At 44.0% G+C, this 22,959-nt stretch overlaps 1 protein-coding gene across 3 annotated transcripts in view; it reads right to left on the bottom strand.

The window, feature by feature from the left end:
- The window catches only part of TMCO4 (transmembrane and coiled-coil domains 4), an 81,523-nt gene that overhangs the window by 46,632 nt on the left and 11,932 nt on the right, over nucleotides 1–22,959 (bottom strand). For all 3 annotated transcript variants that reach the window (XR_010594285.1, XM_042852959.2, XM_008167321.4), the window contains exons 3-5: nucleotides 22,635–22,809; nucleotides 16,987–17,014; nucleotides 13,999–14,131 (exon numbers count right to left, since the gene is read on the bottom strand). Coding sequence is in view for 2 of the 3 variants with exons in the window: in XM_008167321.4 (XP_008165543.2) it covers nucleotides 13,999–14,131; nucleotides 16,987–17,014; nucleotides 22,635–22,809 (336 nt within the window). In the remaining variant the exon portion in view is untranslated. The remainder of the gene's footprint in view (nucleotides 1–13,998; nucleotides 14,132–16,986; nucleotides 17,015–22,634; nucleotides 22,810–22,959) is intronic.

The following is a 22,959-nucleotide window of genomic DNA, read 5'->3' as shown; positions in this document are numbered from 1 at the left end:
TCAGGACTCGAAGGACATTTCCAAGTTGGGGTGATGCACATTCTGTGCATAAACAGTCTCGAGGGCTGTGAATCCTTCACTAGTCAGAAGCACTCATTGCACTCCTAAAGGTATGTCTACATGGTAAAAAACCAAACAAACCCCTTGTCAGGGAGTCTCAGATCCCAGATCTACAGACCCGGGCTTGTGCCAAGGAGCTAAAAATGGTGGTATGGATGGTCAGGCTCAGGCTCTGAAGCCCAGGAAGGGGGGAGGGTTTCAGAGGCCAAGCTCCACCCTGAGCCCGAATGTCTACACCACTATTTTTAGAGCTATCCTACGAGCCCTGCAAGCCCAAGTCTGTAAACCCCAACTGTGCGCCTCACTGACATGGGGTAGGTTTTCCTTAAGTGTACCGTATGGGCCTGATGCTGATCCCACTGCAGTCAATAGTAAATCTCCCCTTAATGTTAATGGCACTGACTCAGACTATTACTTTTGGACCAGGCCTGTTAGATGCCAAGCAGAAACTAATCAGGATTCCAGCGAATGATGTGGCTCAGTGAATGAAGTTTTAAAGGTTACGTCTGGGGGTGAGGCTGGAATTGGACTTAACACCCCCCACCCCCACTCTCAAATTAAAAAAAAAACAAGCAAGCGCCACATTTCCCTCTCTTCCTAGCTACTGGCTGTAAGTCAATCCTATTTAACAGCTTTTATGAAAGCTACACTTAAAAGAAAAAAGTGCTACTTGCCTGCTAGGCCCTTAGAGCAACAAATCAAATCAAAGCCGAAAACTAGAGTCGCTGTGGCCGGGAAGTAAGCTGGAGCGTTGCCTTCCTGAGGTTGTTTTGTGGCGGCTGGAGATTCCCCACTGGCTAACGGATACGAAGGTGCCAGATTCCCATTGGGGCCGATTGTAATAGGCGGGATAGAAAACAATACTGAAGAACAAATGATTGTGGGAAACAAATCGTTTCCTTTCCTTTCTCTGTGCTGTGGAAGCGTTGTTAGTGGAGGGCTTAGCTTTCTATTCTTAGATCTGTTAAACACAATCCAAATTCAGGCAGAGAGTGACCCCACCACACCTTACTGGAGACAGAGGTTCCAAAGTGTTTCAGGAAACCGTACCAGTGTAGCTAAGTAAGACCTAGGCTGAGTCAGCCAGTACCCATTGGCTCCTCGAACCAGCAACGGATCACAGGCTGCTCTGAAGTCTGGTCTTGCCAGTTACAGGTTAGATGGCATGCAGTTCCTTAGCTGGTGTAAATCAATGGGTTTAATGGAGCTACACCGATTTATACCTGCTGAGGATCTGGTATTAGAGAGTGCCCAGCTCAGCTTTAACAAAGGAAGGAGGAACCTAAAGTTCTAGTACTGGGATCAGTGTTTGGGAATCACAGTGCTACAGCACTATCCTAGACACTGCCCCTTCCACATAACTTCAGACACCAGCAGTAGGTCTCAGATTTTATGGCTGGAGGAAAGGTATTTGCTCTGTTTATTCACAAAGTGCTACAAAAATGATGTCAAGTATCAGCGGGGTAGCCGTGTTAGTCTGGATCTGTAAAATCAGCAAAGAGTCCTGTGGCACCTTATAGACTAACAGATGTATTGGAGCATGAGCTTTCGTGGGTGAATATCCACTTCGTCGGATGCACGTGTACGAAGTGGGTATTCACCCACGGAAGCTCATGCTCCAATACATCTGTTAGTCTATAAGGTGCCACAGGACTCTTTGCTACAAAAATGATGTTACCTTGTTGATCGAACTCAAGCTGCAGAGGATCCTTCCTTAGCCCACAACACTCCCTAATTGCCTGTGTGACTTCACAAACAACTCTCTCCTTCTAGCTGGAGCCCTGCCATCTCATGTCTGGCCCTGAAGCAAAACACTTAGGTGCCCAAATCCATCAAATCAGCTTTTATTTAAGCTGGGCTCTCTAGGAAAATGCTCAGGATCAGTTCTGAACTCTACTGTCTCAGAGCAAATCCACTGACATTTACGGCATTACTCTGGATTTGCATCCATGTAAACTGAGATCTGAACATGTGCCAGACAGCTTAAGGTACACGTAGCCAGACTGCAAAATGGAGGCTCCTGCTAGAGAATGAAGAGTTGCTTTGCGATTCTACTGGCAAATGCATACGCTGCTCTTGCCACGGCCTTGTGGAAAGCTCATACAGTAGCAATTCATGGCTATGGGATATTACCGGAACAAATAGCTTAATAAAGATTCTAAAAAGATGAAACACACCTGAATGAGTACAGCATTGGCAATACATTAGCTAAGAGGAAAACAGTCAGAGCTTTCAATCCTCATGTGATAAGGGAACAGCCAGCAGCTATACTGCCCTGGGCTGTTAGCTCATCAGATCTCCTCAAAATAGGCACTTACAATACAGCCTTTCATCTGAAGATCTCAACTTGCTTTGCAAACATTAGTTAAGCAAGTGAGAGTTAGCTGGGGTATATCTTATTATACCCATTTTACAGGGGAGGAAACTGAAGCACAGACTAGCCTCAAGGTCACAGGGAGTAGGATTGGGACTAGAACCCAGGAGTTCTGACTCCCAGTCCTCCAATCTAACCACTAGGCTACATCAGGGAGAGTCAGATCTTATTAGTACTTGGATAGCAGGCCTCCAAAGAAAACCCAGGCACCAGCGTTGATGATTATCATAGGGTTAAGGGTACTGTGCTGCTGGAGGGGCTGTATTTCAGATGAGATGGAAAACTTATTTCCTGTTCACTTGTGATAATTAAAGGTCCTGTACCCGTTGCCATCCTGGCTAAATTCTACTTTAAGTAAATACATTATGTGCCTATCTAAAATTCTCCCAGGAGAAGGACAGCTTCGTGTTTAAAGAATGAAACTGAGAATTGATCCCTGACTCTGCCAAAGATTTCCTGGATGACCTTGGCCAACCCATCTACCCTCACTTTGCCTCAGAGGGGCACTGTGAGATGAAGTCACTGATGTTAAAGGGGGCTGAGATCCTCACATGGACAGCACTAGTTAAGTTATCCTTACCTGTCCTGTTGCAAACTGTTGCATAGCGTTGCCATGTTCTACCTCAGAGGTGGTTGCATTTCACCGGTAGGTTAAGTGGATGTTTGTCTACGCAGTTTGTAAAGTACTTTGAGAGCCTTCTGGATGAAAGGCACTAGAAGTGGAATTTATTATTATTACTACCAGCTGAGCTAAGGACATGATTTCCTGCAGTGGTGCAGTACTACGTAATTGCTATGCGTAGCACAGGTTTTTATTTTTGCCTTCCTCCAAATCAAAGACTCTCATGATGGATGTACCTGCCCCCATGTAGCAGCCCATTTCCCAGCATTTCAAAAAGAAATAACTCTGCTTGGGTTTCCTACGTGAACTGCAATGGCAGTAAAACAGGATAGCACCAGTTTAACTTCACATCATAAGGTGCAAGGTCTGATAGTCTTGATAACCAAGCTGCAGCATGAGCCAAGGTTGCATGATCTCCGTAAACATTTCTAGTCTGCACCAGAAGAACAGAGTGAAAATAAATACATCTGAAGTTCAGCACTGTTTAACTTTTTTCTTTCCTTTTAAAGACAATTCTGTTCTAACAACTCCTCTATACTTAGAATTGCACCTGTTTATCTAAAGATGTGAATTAAAACTGATTTAGTTAGACAGGTGCAAGCCAGTGTGGACATTCTTATTTCAGTTTAAAAATGGCTTTTCCTGGTTTAGCTTAAATTGATTTGGAACAGGTTTAAGCCAAATTGAAATAAGAGTGTCTGCACAATAGCATGCACCAATTTGAATTTAAATTTGTGTGTAGACACACATTTCAACATGGCTCTCCTTGTACAACACTGTAAACTTATTATGGAATGGCTTATACTATATCTTAAGTATTCATAGCTAGGGCAAATAATGTATATATTCAACTGGGACAAATACAGCAGGAAATCAAAAGGCTATTTTCAAAAGTGAAGGATGGGATTTTCAAAAGTACCTACATTACTTAAACGCACAAGTTCCATTGAAACTCAACGGGACTTATGCTTCTAAAAAACTTAAGCATTTTGAAAGCTCGCTTATACCAATTTGTAGTACAGCTATATGGTGGGCATACATATACTTTCTCTAGCCATACAGTCAGAATAAAAAGACAGCAACCGAACTTTGATCTAGGGATACATCTTCTATCTGACTTGACACTGGGTTTCCACATCAGCCCGACTATGTGCTGCTCTGATTACTTACTCCACAAACATGCCCATATTGTGGACCACTTCTGAACACAGGAACCTACATGTGGACATCACTCTTGCCTAATCTTAAACTCTGCAGTAACTGGAGTGCTTGGCAACATAAAAAAGTAATAAAATGGCACGATTTAAAAGAATCTTGCTTTATGTGGTGGACATCCCTTCTTGGTTACATGCCTTCCTTCTGCACCTGAGCTGTTCATTTCCAGTTGTGGGCACAGGGCTTTACATTTATTAGGACCAAATCTCCTCGCGCTACCTCCTCTCGTTACACTGGCCTAATTTCTCCCGGTCACATGGCGATCTGGTTCTGTAATATTTTTTTTGCGTGGTTTACTTCTGGTCCAACTGTGCTATCTGTAAACTGGATCACAGTTAACGTTACACCAAATTCTCTCTCCTACTCCTCTTGAAAAGCTCCAACAAACATGAAGCAGCCGTAGAAAGTGCAGGGAGGTGCTTTATTTTACAAGATTAATGATCACTGAAGTTATTGGAATCCCCCAAAGATTTCTAGTCTGGTCTGCAAGAAGGAGGAAACATCAATGCTTGAAGAGTGACAAATTCTTCATTACTGAGGTGAAAGAAGCTCTGCAGGCCACCTGGAAATGCTCTGCAAACTACCAGTGGGCCACAGACCACAGTCTGAGATCCACTACATTTACTTCAAGCACACCAGGGCCAGATTCTGGTTTCATTTACATCAGTTCAAAATCAACAGTAATGCCACTGAAGACAATGGAATTATGCTAGAATTACATTGGTGGTAATGGAGATTAGAATTTGGTTCTAGATTCCAAAAATTCCTTCGAAAGCATACAGGAATCTTTTGCTATGATCATCCAACTTGGTGTATATTTGGGGGGGAAGATATTGGGTGAGATCCTCACCTGATGTAAACTGGCACTGAATTCAATGGAGCCACATCAATTTATATCAACTGAAGATTTGGCCTGTTTCTTTTAAATGATACCTGGTATGACTTTCAAATAAAATAAATCAAGTCTCTGAAAATGTGAAGACTCAACTTTGTCAAACTTTACTGAAGAAAAAAGCATGACCATGCTTTGGAGGAACAAGGAAATAAAATAAGCTAGCATAGTGGAAATTGGAAGAAAATCAAATCAGCAAGTTGAGATGTTGTTTTGAACAGAACAGGGGTAAGTACCGTAATAAAAGTCAAACTTAACTAAAGAAGGGGAAGGGCTTATCTACACAGCGCTTTAGACCAGAGGGCTATAAATTTCAGTCCGCGCTAGCGTGTTGCACAATAACTGGCCGGCATGGACCTAAAAGCTTCCTAGTGGCCGGGGCGGCTCTATGTATTTTGCCGCCCCAAGCACGGCAGTCAGGCGGCTTTCGGCGGCGCATCTGCGGGAGGTCCGCTGGTCACGCGGCTTCGGCGTACCCGCTGCCGAATAGACGCCGAAGCCGCGGGACCGGCGGACCTCCCGCAGGCACGCCGCCGAAGGCTCCCTGACTGCCGCCCCAACAGTGACCGGCAGGCCGCCCCCTGTGACTTGCCGCCCCAGGCACGCGCTTGGTGTGCTGGTGCCTGGAGCCGCCCCTGTTAGCGGACTTCAGGGTAGTAGTAGTACTGGACTGGTCTAGCTTAATGTGCACTAGGGAACTTTTAATGCGTGTCAGCAGGGTTCACATGGGCCAGTTAGTGCATGACATGCTAGTGTGGACTAAAATTTAATACCCCTCTGGTGCCAACTAAAGCACCATGTAGACAAGCCCGAGTGTCAAACTATATTTCCCAACAATAATGTGTAATTCAGTAACTTTCGAATTACAGATCACTTGATAAGAGAACGAATGGATATAAACTGGCCGTGGGGAAGTTTAGGCTTGAAATTAGACGAAGGTTTCTGACCGTCAGAGGGGTGAAATATTGGAACAGCCTTCCGAGGGAAATGGTGGGGGCGAAGGACCTGTCTGGTTTTAAGATTAAGCTAGATAAGTTTATGGAGGGAATGGTCTAATGGGATAACATGATTTTAGTCAAAGGAACAGCAAGCCATCGCTGGTAAATAGTATAATGGCTAATGAGGGTCAGGCTGGATAATCTTGCCTACGTGTTCGGGGTTTTACTGATCGCCATATTTGGGGTCAGGAAGGAATTTTCCTCCAGGGTAGATTGGCAGAGGCCCTGGAGGATTTTCGCCTTCCTCCGCAGCATGGGGCAGGGATCGCTAGCTGGAGGACTCTCTGCTAATTGAAGTCTCTAAACCACAGGATTTGGGGACTTCAACAGCAGAGTCAAGGGAAAGGGTAGGGACGGCTTTGTGGCCTGCATCATGCAGGAGGTCAGACCTTCTGACCTTAAAGTCTATGAGTCTAAGAATGCTGTGACAGAGATGGCAATTTCCTAAAATATCCATAAAAACCTTCTTGAATTAAGTTCAGTATCTTTGGAGTCCACTGTATTAAATGCAAAGATTATGTATTATTGTGGGCCTGGATGATCAAAGGACTATGCTGAACAACGTGGCAGATCCAAATGGGGAGGTGAATGCAAATCCCTTCCCTTGGTCACACAAAAACCCTAAGGAGGGAACCGTCGTCTGCCGATGACCTGTTCCCAAAGATTGGCCATCTATGGCCCAAGAAACAGGCTGATCTGTGCAGTTCTGAGCTGAGCTATTATGAACTTGTTACCAGAGAAAAACCCCTTGGTGGGGTTTGAAGGACTGATTCCTGCCAGAGCTCCGCTGGGGGTGATTTCTGGTAAGCTTATTAGCATTGTTTTAAAGATGTTTTCTCTGTAATCTTTTCACCTTAAGAATAAATGTGCTTCCTTAGAAAGAGCTGTGTGATAACTCATAACTGCTGGCAATTATGCTGCTCGGAGCCTTGGTAGAGTACGCAAAGCGCAGCCGCTGGTCAGGTTAGGCATTCTGGCTTGCTTGGAATAATACAGTGTAGGCAAAGAACTGTGCAGCCAGGAAAAATCCCAGTCAGGAGGGAGGGAGATTCAGGTCTCCGCCCAAGAGAGGCGACAGCTGAGTCGTCAGGAGACTAGAGTAGGGGACCACAAGAGAGAAAAACAGGTGCAGTTGCCTTGAACTGTGACATACGTTATTATGAAAATACAGTCATTATTGCCCTTTATTGTATGCATTTAAGCTGCAATATAGTAAGGTGATCATAAACCAGTCATGAAACATGAGGAATCAATATCAGTTTTGTTAGTCACTGTCAATCGGTTCACACCACAACCCTTGTTTGTCAGTCTTTGAGGAAATACTGAAGGTAAACAGGAGCATGGGAACCGCCAAACTTGCCCACTGACCTATTTCTGAGAGTGGCCAATACCAGCTTCTTCAGATGAAGTTATATGTACAGAGGACAATTATGGAATGGCCTGAAGATGAGGAAGTTTCTTCCTAACCCTCTCATGGTTTGGCTTAAGACCTGAAGCATGAGAGTTTATATCCCTTCCAAACTTGGAATTTTTTAAAAATCCCAGCTAACATAACTGTGAATACTTTCATTATCCATACAATTGTCTAACCCAGTGGTTCCCAAACTTGTTCCGCCGCTTGTGCGGGGAAAGCCCCTGGCAGGCCGGGCCGGTTTGTTTACCTGCCGCGTCGGCAGGTTCGGCCGATCGCGGCTCCCAGTGGCCGTGGTTCGCTGCTCCAGGCCAATGGGAGCTGTTGGAAGCGGCGGCCAGTACGTCCGTCGGCCCGCGCCGCTTCCAGCAGCTCCCATTGGCCTGGAGCAGCAAATCGCGGCCACTGGGAGCCGCGTTCGGCCGAACCTGCCGACACGGCAGGTAAACAAACCGGCCCGGCCCGCCAGGGGCTTTCCCTGCACAAGTGGTGGAACAAGTTTGGGAACCACTGGTCTAACCTTTTTGGAATCCTGCTAAACACTCTGTATGTTTGATAAAGACAACTTTAGAGCAAGTCCCAAACTCTTGTACTGTGCAGAGTTGCTAAACACGACAGGCAGAGAATGAAACAATGGGTGAAATCCTGGCACCATTGAAGTCAATGGCAAAACTCTCTTCCACATCATTGGGGTGAAGGTTTCCCCAATAAATATATATCCTTTTAAAAACATTACTTATTCTTACCTTGTTTTGCATATTATGCAACAGAAAACCTCTAGAAGCCGAGAACATCTGTGCTGCCACCAAGGGCTACATCTTTAACAATGTCTGCATGAAAATGTGCATGTGCCATGATTCCATAGGCAAATGGATATTTTGACACTTTGTCTATTACATGTGCAGTTATCCAATTATCCCTCCCCACTTGCAGGGTCCCAGAGCTTGGGCTCCAGCCCGAGCCTGAACGTCTACACAGCAATTCAACAGCCCCTTAGCCTGAGCCCATAAGTCCGAGTCAGCTGGCATAGGGCAGCTGTGGTTTTGTAATTGCAGTGTAGTCAAACCCACTATGATTAATGTTGTAGTAATGCCTATGAGCCACAGGCATGGGCCAGGAACCACTGTGCTAGGCACTGTAAAAACCACAGACTACAAAGACGGACCTTGCCCCAAAGAGCTGACAAGTTACAGAAGTGTCTTAAGAAGTTAGCATGATCATGGCAATGGGGAGACTAATACTTTGCACTTTGACAGTGCTGGTCACCTGCGGATCTCTAAGCACTTTACAAAGGCCAGTAGATTTTACCCCCATTTTATAGATGGGGAAGTGACTTGTGTAAGGTCAAACAGTAGGTCAGTGGCAGAGTCAGGAGAGGAGCTCGGATCTCCCCCATGCCAGGTCACGGCCCTGAACACAAGACCATGCTGCCCTGTCTCTTTCAGTGGATTTCAAATTTACATTTAATACACCATTATTTGTTGCTAACTAGCATTGAGAGTCCCTGAGAATATTCCTGTGCCCTATTCCAAGGTAACATTTGCTTATATTCTCCTGCGGTACTGTACCTTCTCCTACAGGACTGGAACCTTCACTGCCTAACAGAACTCCTTCAGTCTTAGTGGTGCTAGATGGTATTTGCTCCTGTGTGGATGACTGAACATGCTAAGATTTTACTGGGGAGAGACTGGGAAGCTGCTCAAGAGTTATAGCTGCCTTTTTTAATGCCCTGGTTGCAGGACCTTAAATGGTCCAGTGTCACAGGTGTTTGTATGATCTTCTGCTTGCGAAGCTTTGGTAGTTGTCTGAAATTATCCATGCCACGCTTTATCATCTGAGGATGGAAAAGAGTAGAAATGGTGGTGGTACCAGCAGACCTTCTACAAAGCAGAGAGGCACATCTCCCTCTTGTTTTCCTAACCAGAAATTGAAGGACATCAAGAGAACAGGAACGCAGCTGGTTGGCTCTCACCCTCGGTAATGAGGGCTTGAGGTATCTGGGTTCAGGGATAGTTGGTGGCTAAATCCGGTCTATAAATACAATATCGTAAAACTATCCTCAGCAAAACTTTAATTTTCATTGCAGTCTGGTTACAGCCGGCATCAACTGCCTTTGACAACTCCAACATTTCTGGTATTTCACCTTGCCTTTCCAGTGGCTTGTACTTTATGGTTCATAGTTGGGTTATGAAGCTGTTTTGTTTCCACATGGGTAATTACCTGCCTATATTTGGTCTTTCTATACCCTCAGTGACTTCAGATTTGCAACTACTCCTCCTGAACCATAAACTGTTTCAGCCAGATTTTATAAGTAGAATTATAGCTCATTCTCCAGTGATGAAAGGAAATAAGTAGATTTTATTGGGCAATTGATATATAACTCGTCACGCTTTTCAATTTCTCGTAAGACAACATGTAGTGCTCCATGCAACAACACAGAAGTTCACATCTGTCATTCAGACATGTCAGACACCGATAACACGGATTTAAATATTTGGAACACTGCTATGTAGATGCTGTGACAGTATCTACCCCTTTATTCATTCCCTACACACTAATGAAATAATGTTTGTACAAGATATGTCTTGTAAGGTATCATTTGAAGACTCAATTTGCTAGTCAATACTGTCCCGATAAAATGTGTATGGCAACACTGTATGTGAAGTTATAAGATTTCCCTGTCTGATGTTATTAACATATGCTCCAAACTGAGGTTGACAGACAGGTCTGTCTCAAACAAAAGCATGTGTGCTCTGCTTAATGTGCATTTAAGCAGTAATCAGAAGGGAGGACAGGAAGGGAGACAATGGGAGTTCAAATAGGTACGAAAACCAGCAAGGAACAGCCTTACCTATAAATACTCTGTCTCCTGAACCTAAACTAGAAATGTTTTCCAAGAGGGGGACTGACACCATAAAAAGGAGGAATAAATGTGCCAAGGCATCCCCTCCTCTCTTTCTGTCCATTGTTTCACGGCATGAGAAGGGACAAAGGAAACAGCCATTAAACAGGAGAAGAGGTCCTTGACTAAGAAGTTTGGTCAGTAAGACTGGTGAGAGCATGTGGTGAGAAAAACTCTGCTTTGAATTTAACATAGTTTGTTAAGTTAGGCATTAGTTCAGTTTTATCTTTATTTTTCTTGTAGCCATTTCTGACTTTTATGTCTCATTACTTGTATTCACTTAAAATCTCTCTTTGTAGTTAATAAACTTGTTTTTCTGTTTTATCTAATCCAGTGTGTTTAAATGGAAGCGTCTGAAGAACTATTTGAATTAATAAGCTGTCATATTATTACCTTCAAGAAACAACCAACTTAACATACTTGTATTGTCCAGGAGAAGGCTGGGCAGTACAGGACATACGTATCTGGGGGGAAATCTGAAACTGGAAGTTGCTGGGGTCACCCTGCAGTATAACCAACGCTGGTAAGAGCCAAGGTGTGGCTGGCTGCAGCACGCACACAGACATAGCTGGGAGTGACCTGCTGGAGGCTGTTTGTGAACAGTCCAGACCGGAGGCTACAGCAGCCAAGCCGTGTAAAGGGCACCCCCGGTAAGAGGGCAGGGGTGACCCAGCTACTCATTATTCTAAACTGTGCCCTGGGTATGTCACAGATGCCCATATTGAAAATCCAACTGTGCATGTGAAAGTTTCTGCATCAGAAGATACAGGAGCAAACCTTTTCTGTTACAAGTATATGGTAAAAATACATATGCAGAGGCTGCCGAAGTCTTGGCTGGCAGGGGCTGTCCTAGGGAACCCCTTTAAAAGGCAGAAGCCGTGCAGCCTCATGCTGGACTCCTTTTCCTAAGTAACTCTGTGAGGCTAGAGTGGGGGGGTGATTTTGTATTTTCCACCCCCATCTAGCCCTACCCACCACCAACACAAGGCCGCCTACTCCCTGCTAAGTTCCAATGCTGCAAAGAGCCCTCTGTGGGCACTGACGTAGTGGTAGCTGAACTCATGTACAGGGAGTGGGTGGAAAGAGACACCCATGCTTGGATCTTTGGGGACAATCTGACTCTAGGAGAGGATCAGTGGACGGCAGCATAAGAGCACGACTGAAATAACCATCATCAACATCTCAATAAGACCAAGGCACAGTGCTTAAAATACCATGAAAACAACCAGACAGATAGTGGGGCAAAGGCCAAAGTGACTTCACCAGGACAGAGAGGAGGAAACCTGACATGGGGAAAAAAAACAGGGGGGAAGGGAAGGTTATAAATATGGGGCTGACTGTGGAGATACCAAAGCACACTCTGGGGAGAAGAAGCCTTTAGCTGTTGAAAAGCATGAGGAATGGGCTAAGACTGATGCCAGTCAGATGTAAGTTCCATACTGTAAGGCCCATTGCAGCCAAGGCATGCCCTCCTGCTGACTGAAGCCAGGAGGAATCCTTGAAAGTCCGGTGGTATCTGAGCTGAGGTTGACCAAAAAGGATCCCTCGGAAGAGATGCACTGGACAGGTTCTCATTTTGAGGCATAGCAAAGCGACGTACTCCTCTTCCTGAGTATAAGCAAATATATTTTCTATTTATCGGAAGTCCAGGTAGAACACAGCGAATGCCATTTTCCTCACCCTGTCCCTTGCCAATATTCCTCAGCCCAGACCTGGAGGGACCACCACTAGGAATGAATGCTGTGCTCAGTTTCCACATTCATTTATTTAGTCTCTGGGGCCTCTCTGTTGAGACTGCCAACAAGGGGACCAATTGTACTAGTAGTTTTTGTTATATGGACACCAGATTGTTTCACATAGACTGCTAGCCAAAAAGCTTCAAATGGCAACAACGTCTGATTCTGAATGACCATCGCTGGATTTGAACCAGTGACTAAGAGGTGAAGTTAACAGACTCCATATCCCAAATTCCAATCTCTTAAGCCATCCGCTCCCCTACGAATAATGTTTAAGGCTCCTCTTCCCTATGATCTGGTGGTTAGCGCCTAAAGGAAAGTTTTCAAAGCAAAGCTTCTAACGTATATAATGCAATTCTGCAGTCAACACTGGACTAAGAAGTCATGCACATGTGCAATGCCCATTGGGTTAGATTGTGGTTCCTCTACGGATCAGACCCCAGGAACTGAGCCCCAGTCTGAACAAAATATAATGACCCATGTTGTAATACCATCTCGAAGGGTCAAGAACTTTGCAAACTAATCAAAAAACGTCACCCTCACTACGTGCATTCTCACACTAGCGCCTGAGACGGAGTCCATTTCTACCAGCCACAGCACAAAAAAAATCCATCAATACTGACCCTTGCTCCCGGATTCCAGTAAAACCCCATCCTGCTCAGCCATTCACAACCTTTGAGATTATTTGGACTACTCATTTTTACAATAAAGTCATTAACGAGAAATTCATGAGACAAGCTGTTCAGAAAACCCACGGCAACATCTGAGCAACACTGGGTCACAGAGATTGATTAATGCGTTTATTAGCACTTGATTAGATTAAGCTAATAAACTTCTTGTGTTTACGCAGACCTCCTGCAAGTGAATTAAAACACACTTACCATCCACCCCATTGCTAAGCCACCACCTGCTCCCTCTGCATGACAACTAAAGTACTGTCCACTCTATCCCCAAGCCAGCACAACCCATGGGCGCTACTGCTTTGGCAGTTTCATAATGAAGATTCTTATTATGAGGGTGAAATGAATTATCTTAAATATTAAGACCAAAGGGCCAGATTGACAAAGATATTTGGGCGCCTAAAGATACAGATAGGTGCCTAGCGAAGATTTACAGAAGTGCCTAAACTGATTAGCGCCTAACTCCCCCTGAAGTCAAATCCCACCAGGCACCTATTTGCATCTTTAGGCACCTAAACACCTTTCTAAACCCAGTCCCAGATCCTTAGCTGGTGTAAACCGGGGTCGCTCCATTGAAGTCACCAGCTGAGGAACTGAAGCTAAAAGTTTGTAGTGACATAGCGGCAGAGGCATTACTGTAGAGATGGGGATTAGACTGGGATTGAACAAGGATAATAATACATAGCACTTACTTTGGGGCCTCACTCTTCCACCTTTAATTATACTGATTAGGACCTTACTAGTGAGTATTCCAATTGAAATAATCAAAATTGTCTGTAAACTAGGGTGCTACACACTTTAAGTAAGGATGGCAGAGAGGTAAGGACCCAGGCCTGGGAGGTGTTGGGCGGCCTTCAGCATCTTCCAGGGTTGGTCCCCAGTGCCCATATTTTCAGAGCGCTGAGCATTCACAGATCCAACTCATGTCAACCGGACCTGTGAGCACCTCTGAAAAAAAATCAATCCATAATTGACTAGCCTAGGGTCACAGGAGGGAGTGTCAGAGACCGGACTAAACTGCAGGCGATTCACGGTGAGCTTACATGCTGGGAGCAGAGCCTGTTTTAAACCCAAAGCCAATGCAAAGCTCTACTACAAATGCTCTTACTCGGACTCTTCCTCCTTCTGCTCCTTCAGGCTCTCAAGTAGAGACTCCTCCAAGACTTCCAGCTCCTCTAAAGGGATTCTCAGCAGCCAAGTGACATGGCAGATCAGCACCCTCGCTCGGGCATCGTAATAGCCTTAAATAGATGGAAACACGGGGAATCGATCAATTTTAATCAGATCAGATCAAACAGCGAATGTTGCACTCTGCTCTGGGTGGTGACTGTTTATACAGTACTGCGATAGCACTGTCTATCCTTTCAGTTCATGCCAGCATAGCCACGGATTTGGGAGAAATGAGGGCTCACCAATTAGAACATGGTAAAGCACAGGACTGGGAATTCATTAGCTTCATTGAAATCAATGGACCTGGGCCGATTTATCAGAGCTGAGGATCAAGACCCACGTGCCCACCTAAGTCACCTTATAGTGAAGTATTCCTTCCCACAAAACTCCTCACTGTCAGCAGAGATTCACTATAACAGGCGAGTGCCTACGTGGCAAAGAATCTCCACCCCTTTCACTGCAGGAGTTGGGGCAGGCCCTCGCTTCACCCTCTCACTGTTGGTAGGAAGCACTGGCAGTTGTGGAGAGGTGGGTCATAACTTCATTCCCAGCAGGGAGAGGCTGCAGCAAGACCAGTGCCAAACACAACGTGAAATAGACGCGTGGGGAAAACGAGGCAGCTCCCAACATCTAAGTGACAACGCAAGATTTATTACCTTGTCTAAATGCACCTCCAGATATAAGCTTTAAATTCAGTGCTTCTCATTTGTTATAACAGGGAGACTGGAGTTTAATAATAAAAACAGATCCAGCTACAAGATAGCTTTGGTATATGTATATTGCTGACAGCTGTTTGCACTTATTCTTCACTGCATGAGCTGAAGGAATGGACAATTCAATCTGACAGCATTCAATGGTAAAAAGAACGAGGCGTACTTGTGGCACCTTAGATTTACTCTGGGGCTGGGAAGCAGGAGCGCTAAAGAAAAAGATATTTTAAGCAGATTAGATTTTAAACACTTTGTGTCAGATCTACTCCTTGTCCTGTGCACATCTCCACAGCATCGTTCTCTTGTTTTCGTAACTTATTCTGGGTGCACTCTGGCATGAAAGATGGCATTGCATTTTAAGGGTGTGCGTGTGAAGATACCAGCTTGAAACATCTGGCAAGTCTCTGAGAGACCTAATATGGAGATTGCACTTCACGGACAGCTGTTACCTACTCTAAACAGATAGGTTATTTATCTAACCCCAATCACTATAGGATCTGAGCATGTCACAGTCTTTAATTATTTATTCTAATTAAGGAACAATTAGTAGCCCCATTTCACAGATGGGAACCCGAGGCACAGAAAGACTAAAGAGCTGGATAATGTTATGAGTAGGGCCCTACCAAATTCACGGTCCATTGAGGTCAATTTCACAGTCATAAATTTAAAAAATAGTAAATTTCAAGATTTCAGCTATTTAAATCTGAAATCTCACAGTGTTGTCATTGTAGGGGTCCTGACCCAGAAAGGAGTTGTGGGCGGTCGCAAGGTTATTGCAGGACGGGTTGTGGTACTGCTACCCTTACTTCTGCGCTGCTGCTGGCGGGGTGCTGCCTTCAGAGCCGGGCGCCTGGCCAACAGCTGCTGCACTCCAGCTGCCCAGCTCTGAAGGCAGTGCAGAAGTAAAGGTGGCAATACCACAATCCCCCCCTAAAATAACCTTGCGGCCCTCTGCAACTCAGTTTTGGGTCAGGACCCCCAATTTGAGAAACTCTGGTCTCCTCTGTGAAATCCATATAGTATAGGGTAAAAGCACACAAAAGACCAGATTTCACGGTGGAGACCAGATTTCACGGTCCGTGCCGCGTTTTTCATGGCTGCGAATTTGGTAGGGCCTGAGTTATGAGCAATGACAGCATCTGTAGTTACCCAGGCTCAGTTGCCTGACCCAGGATTCACTGGGATGAGATACCTAAACATTTTTGAGGATCTGGGCCTAAGTGACTTGCTGAGATCACACAGGAAGTCTGTATCAGGGCAGGGTCTCAGGCTACTGCCAGAATCATGGCGCCATCCTGCCTCTCTGCTAACTCACAGCTTGGTTTCTGCTTTTCCAGCGCAGGGATAAATAAACTTGCGAGGCGCCGACATGAAAATACTACTTTGTATTATTTCAGAGGGATGTGGTAACCTTTCTTGTAATAGCTGCCTAACTTTCCAGTTTTCCATTAAAAATAAACTGAGAAAGCCAATGAAAAAAAGCCACTTTGTCCTGAGGTGGATGAGGCATAACAACAATAAATTAACTTCAGTCCTGTGCAAAGGTGAATTGAAAACACCGTTGCCAAGTGCAGCCATTGATCTGACATGAAGACTTTGCTACAGTTAGGCATTCTTTATAGCATTAGAAATTTCATTCTAGTAATTTAATCCACCTCCTGGATTAAAACAAAACATTCGCTTGTTAAAGAAAACAAAAATATGATCATTTGTTCAAAATAGGCTTCACAGGAGATCAAGAATTTATTCCTTGGACAGGTCGCCAGTACTTGAAGTAATTTACAGAATAAATAGTTTAGGCTGAGATTTTCAAAATGGCCTGATTGACTTTCAGTGGGAGTTGGGCACCTAAATTCCATAAGCCTCTTCGGAAAAAAAAAAATCATTTTAATTATTTAGCTTCAGAACTTTTCTGACACCGGACACATTGGCATGTTAAACCATGATGTAAAGAAGTTTGTAGGATCAGGAGATCACAAAGCAGGACAGATTCATTAACTGCAGGTTACTATTAAACATTTATATTACAGAACAAAAATTGGTTTTCTTGAAGTTAAAGTAGGGAAACAGTGAGCTGCTGACATTAAAAGAACGGAAATAACATTATAATAGGTGGGATGGTATATTCACCTTTGGAATAAGATTTTGTTTTACTGTATGTGATGTCAATAAGTCTATATTATAAAAGCTCATTAAAAACAAAGAAGAACACTCACCATCCTTAAGAGAGAAGGACACAAGATCCTAAAACAAAAACATGAAACAAGTAAGTTAAATTTGATGGCATTTTACCCAAAAATCTAAAATAAGATAATGAATTAGACATACGCTATAATTGAGTGATTTCAGCATGTGAGTATATGAATAGGAGAAACCATGGTGGATCATTTCAGTAAAACAGTATATATCAAAGCCAGATGCTTTAAACACAAAGGTATCCATACCCTGCTATATGTAATTGGGCAGAAATAGTCACCCGCAAAGTGGTAGAACAATTCACTTATGTATAAAGGAGCAGTGTGTAAATTTATCACAGATTATCTTATCACCATCGGATTGCACCAACCAACTATACAGGGCTTGTGAATCTGGAGATGTGGGTTCTGTCTCTGCCACAGACATGCTGTGTGACTTTGGTCAACTCACTTAGGTCCAGATTTTCAACAGCGGTCTCCAAGTTTTGGATACCTAAATTGAAGCACCTTAGGGCTGATTTTCAGAAGCCCTGAGCTTCCATAACTTTAGCTAAAGTCAAGGGTAGCTACGGGTGCTCAGCATCTCTGAAAAACCAGGTCTCTCCTGGTAGGTTTACACTGCAGTTGAAAATGCATGGCTGTTTAATTGTGATGTAGACTTTTGGGCTTGGGATTCTGAGCCCGAACATCTACACCACAAACAGCCCCTTAGCCTGAGCCCTGAGATCCAGAATCAGCTGACACGGTCCAGTCGTGGGTGTTTAATTGCAGTGTAGATATACCCTCAGGCTGAGCACCAGAATTTATGGCCACTTTTAAAGATGTTTGAATTTAATTTCTCTGGGCCTCGGTTTCCCCATCTGGAAAACGGACAGAGTAATACAGGCCTTTCACATATAGGCTGTGAGGATTAATTATGAGCTTAGACGGAGGGTGCTAACGAAGGACAAAGTGCTGTTGTTATGACTATGTTCTCCTTTTGTTTCATCACTCACAATGTTTAAGGTTGTGTGCAGACACAGCACTGATTCAGTCGACAAGCCTCTCTCTTGCCCACCAGGAAGACATTGTGAAGAAAAGCCAGATGTGTGCATGTTTATAGGGAAAATCTGGAATCTCTTTGGAAATGAAGAGCACAGCTGAAGAACCAGGATGCTGAAGAATCAGGATGCTACCAGGGAGTTTATGATTATTAGTCCCCCTGCGCCTACGCGTTATTTGTGTCCTAGAAACTCTTCCAACCCTCTTTCCACTCCTGAGTATGGGAAATCTGAAATGGTGAGTGAGCTGCTCTTAGCCAATTGCTAAAGCAAGAGGGGGAAAATATAGATACTCCCAAACCCAGTGTAACTCCTTGGACTCTGTAATATTATTCCCAGATGTTGAAGGTTCTGCTGTATAATTCAGATGTGCGAATCAGTTACATGAATACAGATGGAGGAAGGAACTTCTTGCAGCTAGGGGGGCTGAGGGATAAGAAGGAAGTGACGGGAGATACTGAGACTTGGAGAGGAAGGGCAGATGGCTCCAGCCTGGGAAGGAGGATTCCCGGTGTTCATACCCGTTTTTGAGATGTTCCAGACCCCCAAGGTCCCTCTTCCTGCTCCCCAGCCTAATCCCGGACCCCAAAGCGGCCACTCTAACCCTTCTGGGTCATGCTCTCTCCTACCCCAGACATGCATGAGTTTATGCAGGAGTGGAGCCACCCCACAGCGTTTCCTAGTTCTGCCACCCCTGCAGGAATAAACAGACCGGGGAAAAGTCTTTCACGGAAGAACAGGCAAACAGGCGTCAATTTACTTTAAAATCTTTACACATAATTTAAGTGAATGATCAACATTGTTCCCAGCCATCATTTCCAAGTGGATGTTACCTGCTGACCCAGAAAAGAGAAGGACTTGGGCAGCAAACTCTTGGGGTGATTGTTGCGGGATAACAATTCTTGATAGGTTTGACCTAGATGGGAAACACATTCAATTGGCAGAAGTGGCTTCAATGGGAGTTGTGGGAGGCTCAGCGTTTTTTAAACTAAGGCCACTTATTTAGGTGGCTAAATATGGAGCTTAACTCCAGGCACTCATTTTTGAAACTGTTGGCCTGTGAGTTTAGAGGACTGAAGCAGGTCTCAAAAGCCGAAAGGTGGTTGCAGATATTCCGACTGACTGACAAACTGGGGCTAATGCTTATATTAGATGCTATAGGTGTGCCCACCTGTTTCTAATTGTCTCAGACTTCGAACTACACTTGGGTGTGCTGTCAACTGGAACAAAACAAGTATCGATTAGTTTAGATCAAAAATAATAGTCTGTTCTTTCTCTCCCTATCTCATCAGCAGTTTTGTTTAGATGATCTACAAAAGAAAAATGAAATTGGCTTTGTGCCCTTGTTTGCTTCTTTATGATGTACGAAGTTGGCATGAGAGGCTCTTTTAAACAGTCTTATAACTGCTTGTTTTTTACATTTGAAATTCACGTCCTGCTTCTCCTGTAAAACTCTACGGACAACTAGAGCAGTGGTTCTCAACCTTTCCAGAGTACTGTACCCCTTGCAGAAGTCTGATTTGTCTTGTGTGCCCTCAAGTTTCACCTCACTCAAAAACTACTTGCTTACAATATCAGATATAAAAATACGAAAGTGTCATAACACACTACTACCGAAAAATTGCTTATGTTCTTATTTTTACCATATAATTATTAAATAAATCGACTGGATATAAATATTGTACTTACATTTCAGGGTACAGTATATAGAGCAGTATAAACAAGTCATTGGCTGTATGAAATCTTAGTTTGTACTGACTTGGCTAGTGTTTTTTATGTAGCCTGTTGTAAAACTAGGCAAGTATCTAGATGAGTGGCTATACCCCCTTGGAAGATCTCTATGTACCCCTGCTTGAGAGCCACTGAACTAGAGACCTAGTAGTTTTGTGACACCACAGATGCCAAACTTGTGAAAACCGATGAAGAAAGGGAAGTGATTTTTATTCAGACTCTTTGGATTTTGTATATTTTTGTTAACACTTATTTAACCCAAAAACCCAATAAACAGCTGGAAGAAAAGTTGTTTTGTTAAAGATTCAACACCCTTTCCCCAACAACAGAGAGCTTTTAATTCACATTTCAGGGTCACCCAAGGGAGGTCTCTTGAAGAAAAACAGGGTAAAACAGACATTTTAGATATTTCTAAACCAAAAGTCAAGCAGAAGTAACAAGCTTTCAGCTCTTCTTTACTTACCAAAAAGAAACAAAAAAGGGCACAAGCTCAATTTTGCCCTTTCTTCAGGTCACCTTTAATAACTCCCTCTTTAAAAAGTTTACTAGCAACTTTAAGTTCCTTACAACAACAAGATTATTTAAATACATTCCAAGAGAGAGTTTACTAGATTTCATTGACGGTTTATTTTTACCGAGCTGCTTTATGTGTGCAAAGCAATCTCCATTCATAGCGCTGCTGCTGTCTTACTTGCCAGAGCTAACTGTCCTTAAAAGATTCAGCTTACCAACACTCAACTGCATTAGTCACTCGAAATGAACATAAATAATAGCCATAATCCTCCAGATTTCACTCAATCAACAGACTCTGCTTAAGATACACGGTGAAGATGGGGAAGAGTGCTAACGACATTGATAAGAATCAGCCTCTCTCCTCTCAGATTCAAGGAATGGGGAGAGACATCAGAGGGTTGGGAATTTAAAAGCAGAAGTGTAAGAAAATTAGACTGGGAGAAAAATACAGCATTCAGAACCGACAGCAGAAGATGGCCTTTAATCTGTAATATCCACAAGAACATGTGTCTTTACAAGCATCAAGATATGACTTATGTTCAGTCCTCCCTGCCACTTCACAACAAAGAAAAGAAAATCTCAGCCCTGGGCAGACTGTGCCCAATGTGCAACAGAAGGTAAAAAGAAGTACTTCTGTACATCCCCATAAACCACTCAGCTACCTGCCTTCATGAATCATTCCTTCAGCATCATTGCAGAACAATTATCAAGCAACAATCTTAAAAAAAGCACATGCCGTAGCACTAACAGGAACTTGTCACTGAATTCCAGAAGTCTATGGTTATCAGAACTCAATCAAACAAATCATAAAAGTGAAGTGAGTACGTGCAGGATACAGAGACAACCGGAAAGCACAGAATGGCTGGATAAAAGCAGTCAAAGGTTTGTCTCTTAGATTATTTACCTTCAAGTCACAAGGAAACGCTGATCTCAGTTTGAGTATATGGTGGTTCCCACCCACCAAAGTGTTTTGCCAACTACATCAGAAAAAGCCTCAGGTGCATCAACCTATAGTGACCTTTTCCCTATATAATTCCTCATGTGAGCTATGGGTACGTCTATACTACCTGCCGGGATCAGGGATCGCGTCTCGTCTGGATGCGATAAATCGATCCGCAAATCGACGCCCGTACTCCACCTTGGCAGGAGGAGTAAGCGGAGTCGATGGGGGAGCCGCGGCAGTCGACTCGCCGCCGTGAGAACAGCCAGGTAAGTCGAACTAAGATACTTCGATTTCAGCTACGTGAATAGCGTAGTTGAAGTTGCATGTCTTAGTTTGAACCCCCCCGCTAGTGTAGCCCAAGCCTATTTCAACAAGTTCAGCTGTTCTTCCAGTGAGGAAATACAACTACTCTAAACCTTGTCTCAGAAACACCGAGAGAATCAGTAGCTAAGACTCCTATATTCTACTGTTCTCTTTGAACCAAAGACACAAAGTCCCTGGACACTCAAGAAGTCTCTGTTGTACACCCCTGAGCGACATAAGTTATGCTGCCACAGGCGGTAGTGTAGACATCGCCTTAAAGTAGGTATGAATGCTTCCTTTAAGACGCTTTACACTGCCTGAGCTGAGTAAAGGGGCCTAAGTGTAAATGCGAATCAGGCCCATCATGTCTAAGGCTGGGTCTACACTACAAACTCACATTGGTATAAGTATGTTGCAGAGGCCAGGTCTACACTACAAACTCACATTGGTATAAGTATGTTGCAGAGGCCAGGTCTACACTACAAACTCACATTGGTATAAGTATGTTGCAGAGGCCGGGTCTACACTACAAACTCACATTGGTATAAGTATGTTGCAGAGGCCGGGTCTACACTACAAACTCACATTGGTATAAGTATGTTGCAGAGGCGGATTAACTATGCCCATGGGAGAAGCTCTCCTGGGTGGCGAAGTTGTGTCTTCAGTAAAGTGTAGACCTGCCTTAAGTGTTCCACTGATTTCAGTCAAATGTAGATGGGGAGGAGGAGGACAGAGCAGCAGTAGTATGGTAGCAGTGAAAGGGTTAATAGTTTTCCCTTTAGAACAAAGGGCTCTATGCACTGGGCGTACAGCACATTTTGAAGCAGAGAAGGTATCAAAGACTCTAGGCATCACTTATTCAGTGGAATCTAGCCAGGTCAGATGTCTAGCACTCACACACTATAGGGATGGATAGATGAATGAATGGAGGGGTGGAAAGTCAGTCACTTTATTCGCCGCCCTCCCTCCCCCCCGTTGTTTTTTTTTTTAAACAGAAGGTAACCTGCTGTTTTAAATACATATAGAATTAGGATTTACTATGCCCAATACACTAGAAAGAGAATTTCAACAACAGACAGGCAGCTCTGACAAGGCCTTTATCCACAAGCCCAATGGAAGAGGGGAAGGGATGAACTTACTTGTGTAATGACAACTGGATTATTTGCCAAGACAGGATCCTTCAGTAAAATCTGAGCAAAGGTTTCTGCGCCCTCGCCACCCAAACCGCTGGTGAACGCAGTCATGGCAGGCAAGACGGTGTCTGACAACTCAAGCCATTTCACCAAGCCTTCAATGAACTCCATCCTAAAGGCGCTGCATGACAACACAAGCAATATGAGTCAAACATTTATCATTTCCTCTTTCCTAAGTCACCTTCATTTTAGACTCCAGGTAGGATTTGAAACGCTGATTAAAAGGCATTCAAGGCCCAGTCTTCAGCTTCTCCGCTTCAGTTTATTAAAG

Source organism: Chrysemys picta, chromosome 21, assembly GCF_011386835.1.
Source record: "Chrysemys picta bellii isolate R12L10 chromosome 21, ASM1138683v2, whole genome shotgun sequence".
NCBI lineage: Eukaryota > Metazoa > Chordata > Testudines > Emydidae > Chrysemys > Chrysemys picta.
This window is presented reverse-complemented; position numbering and strand designations above follow the sequence as displayed.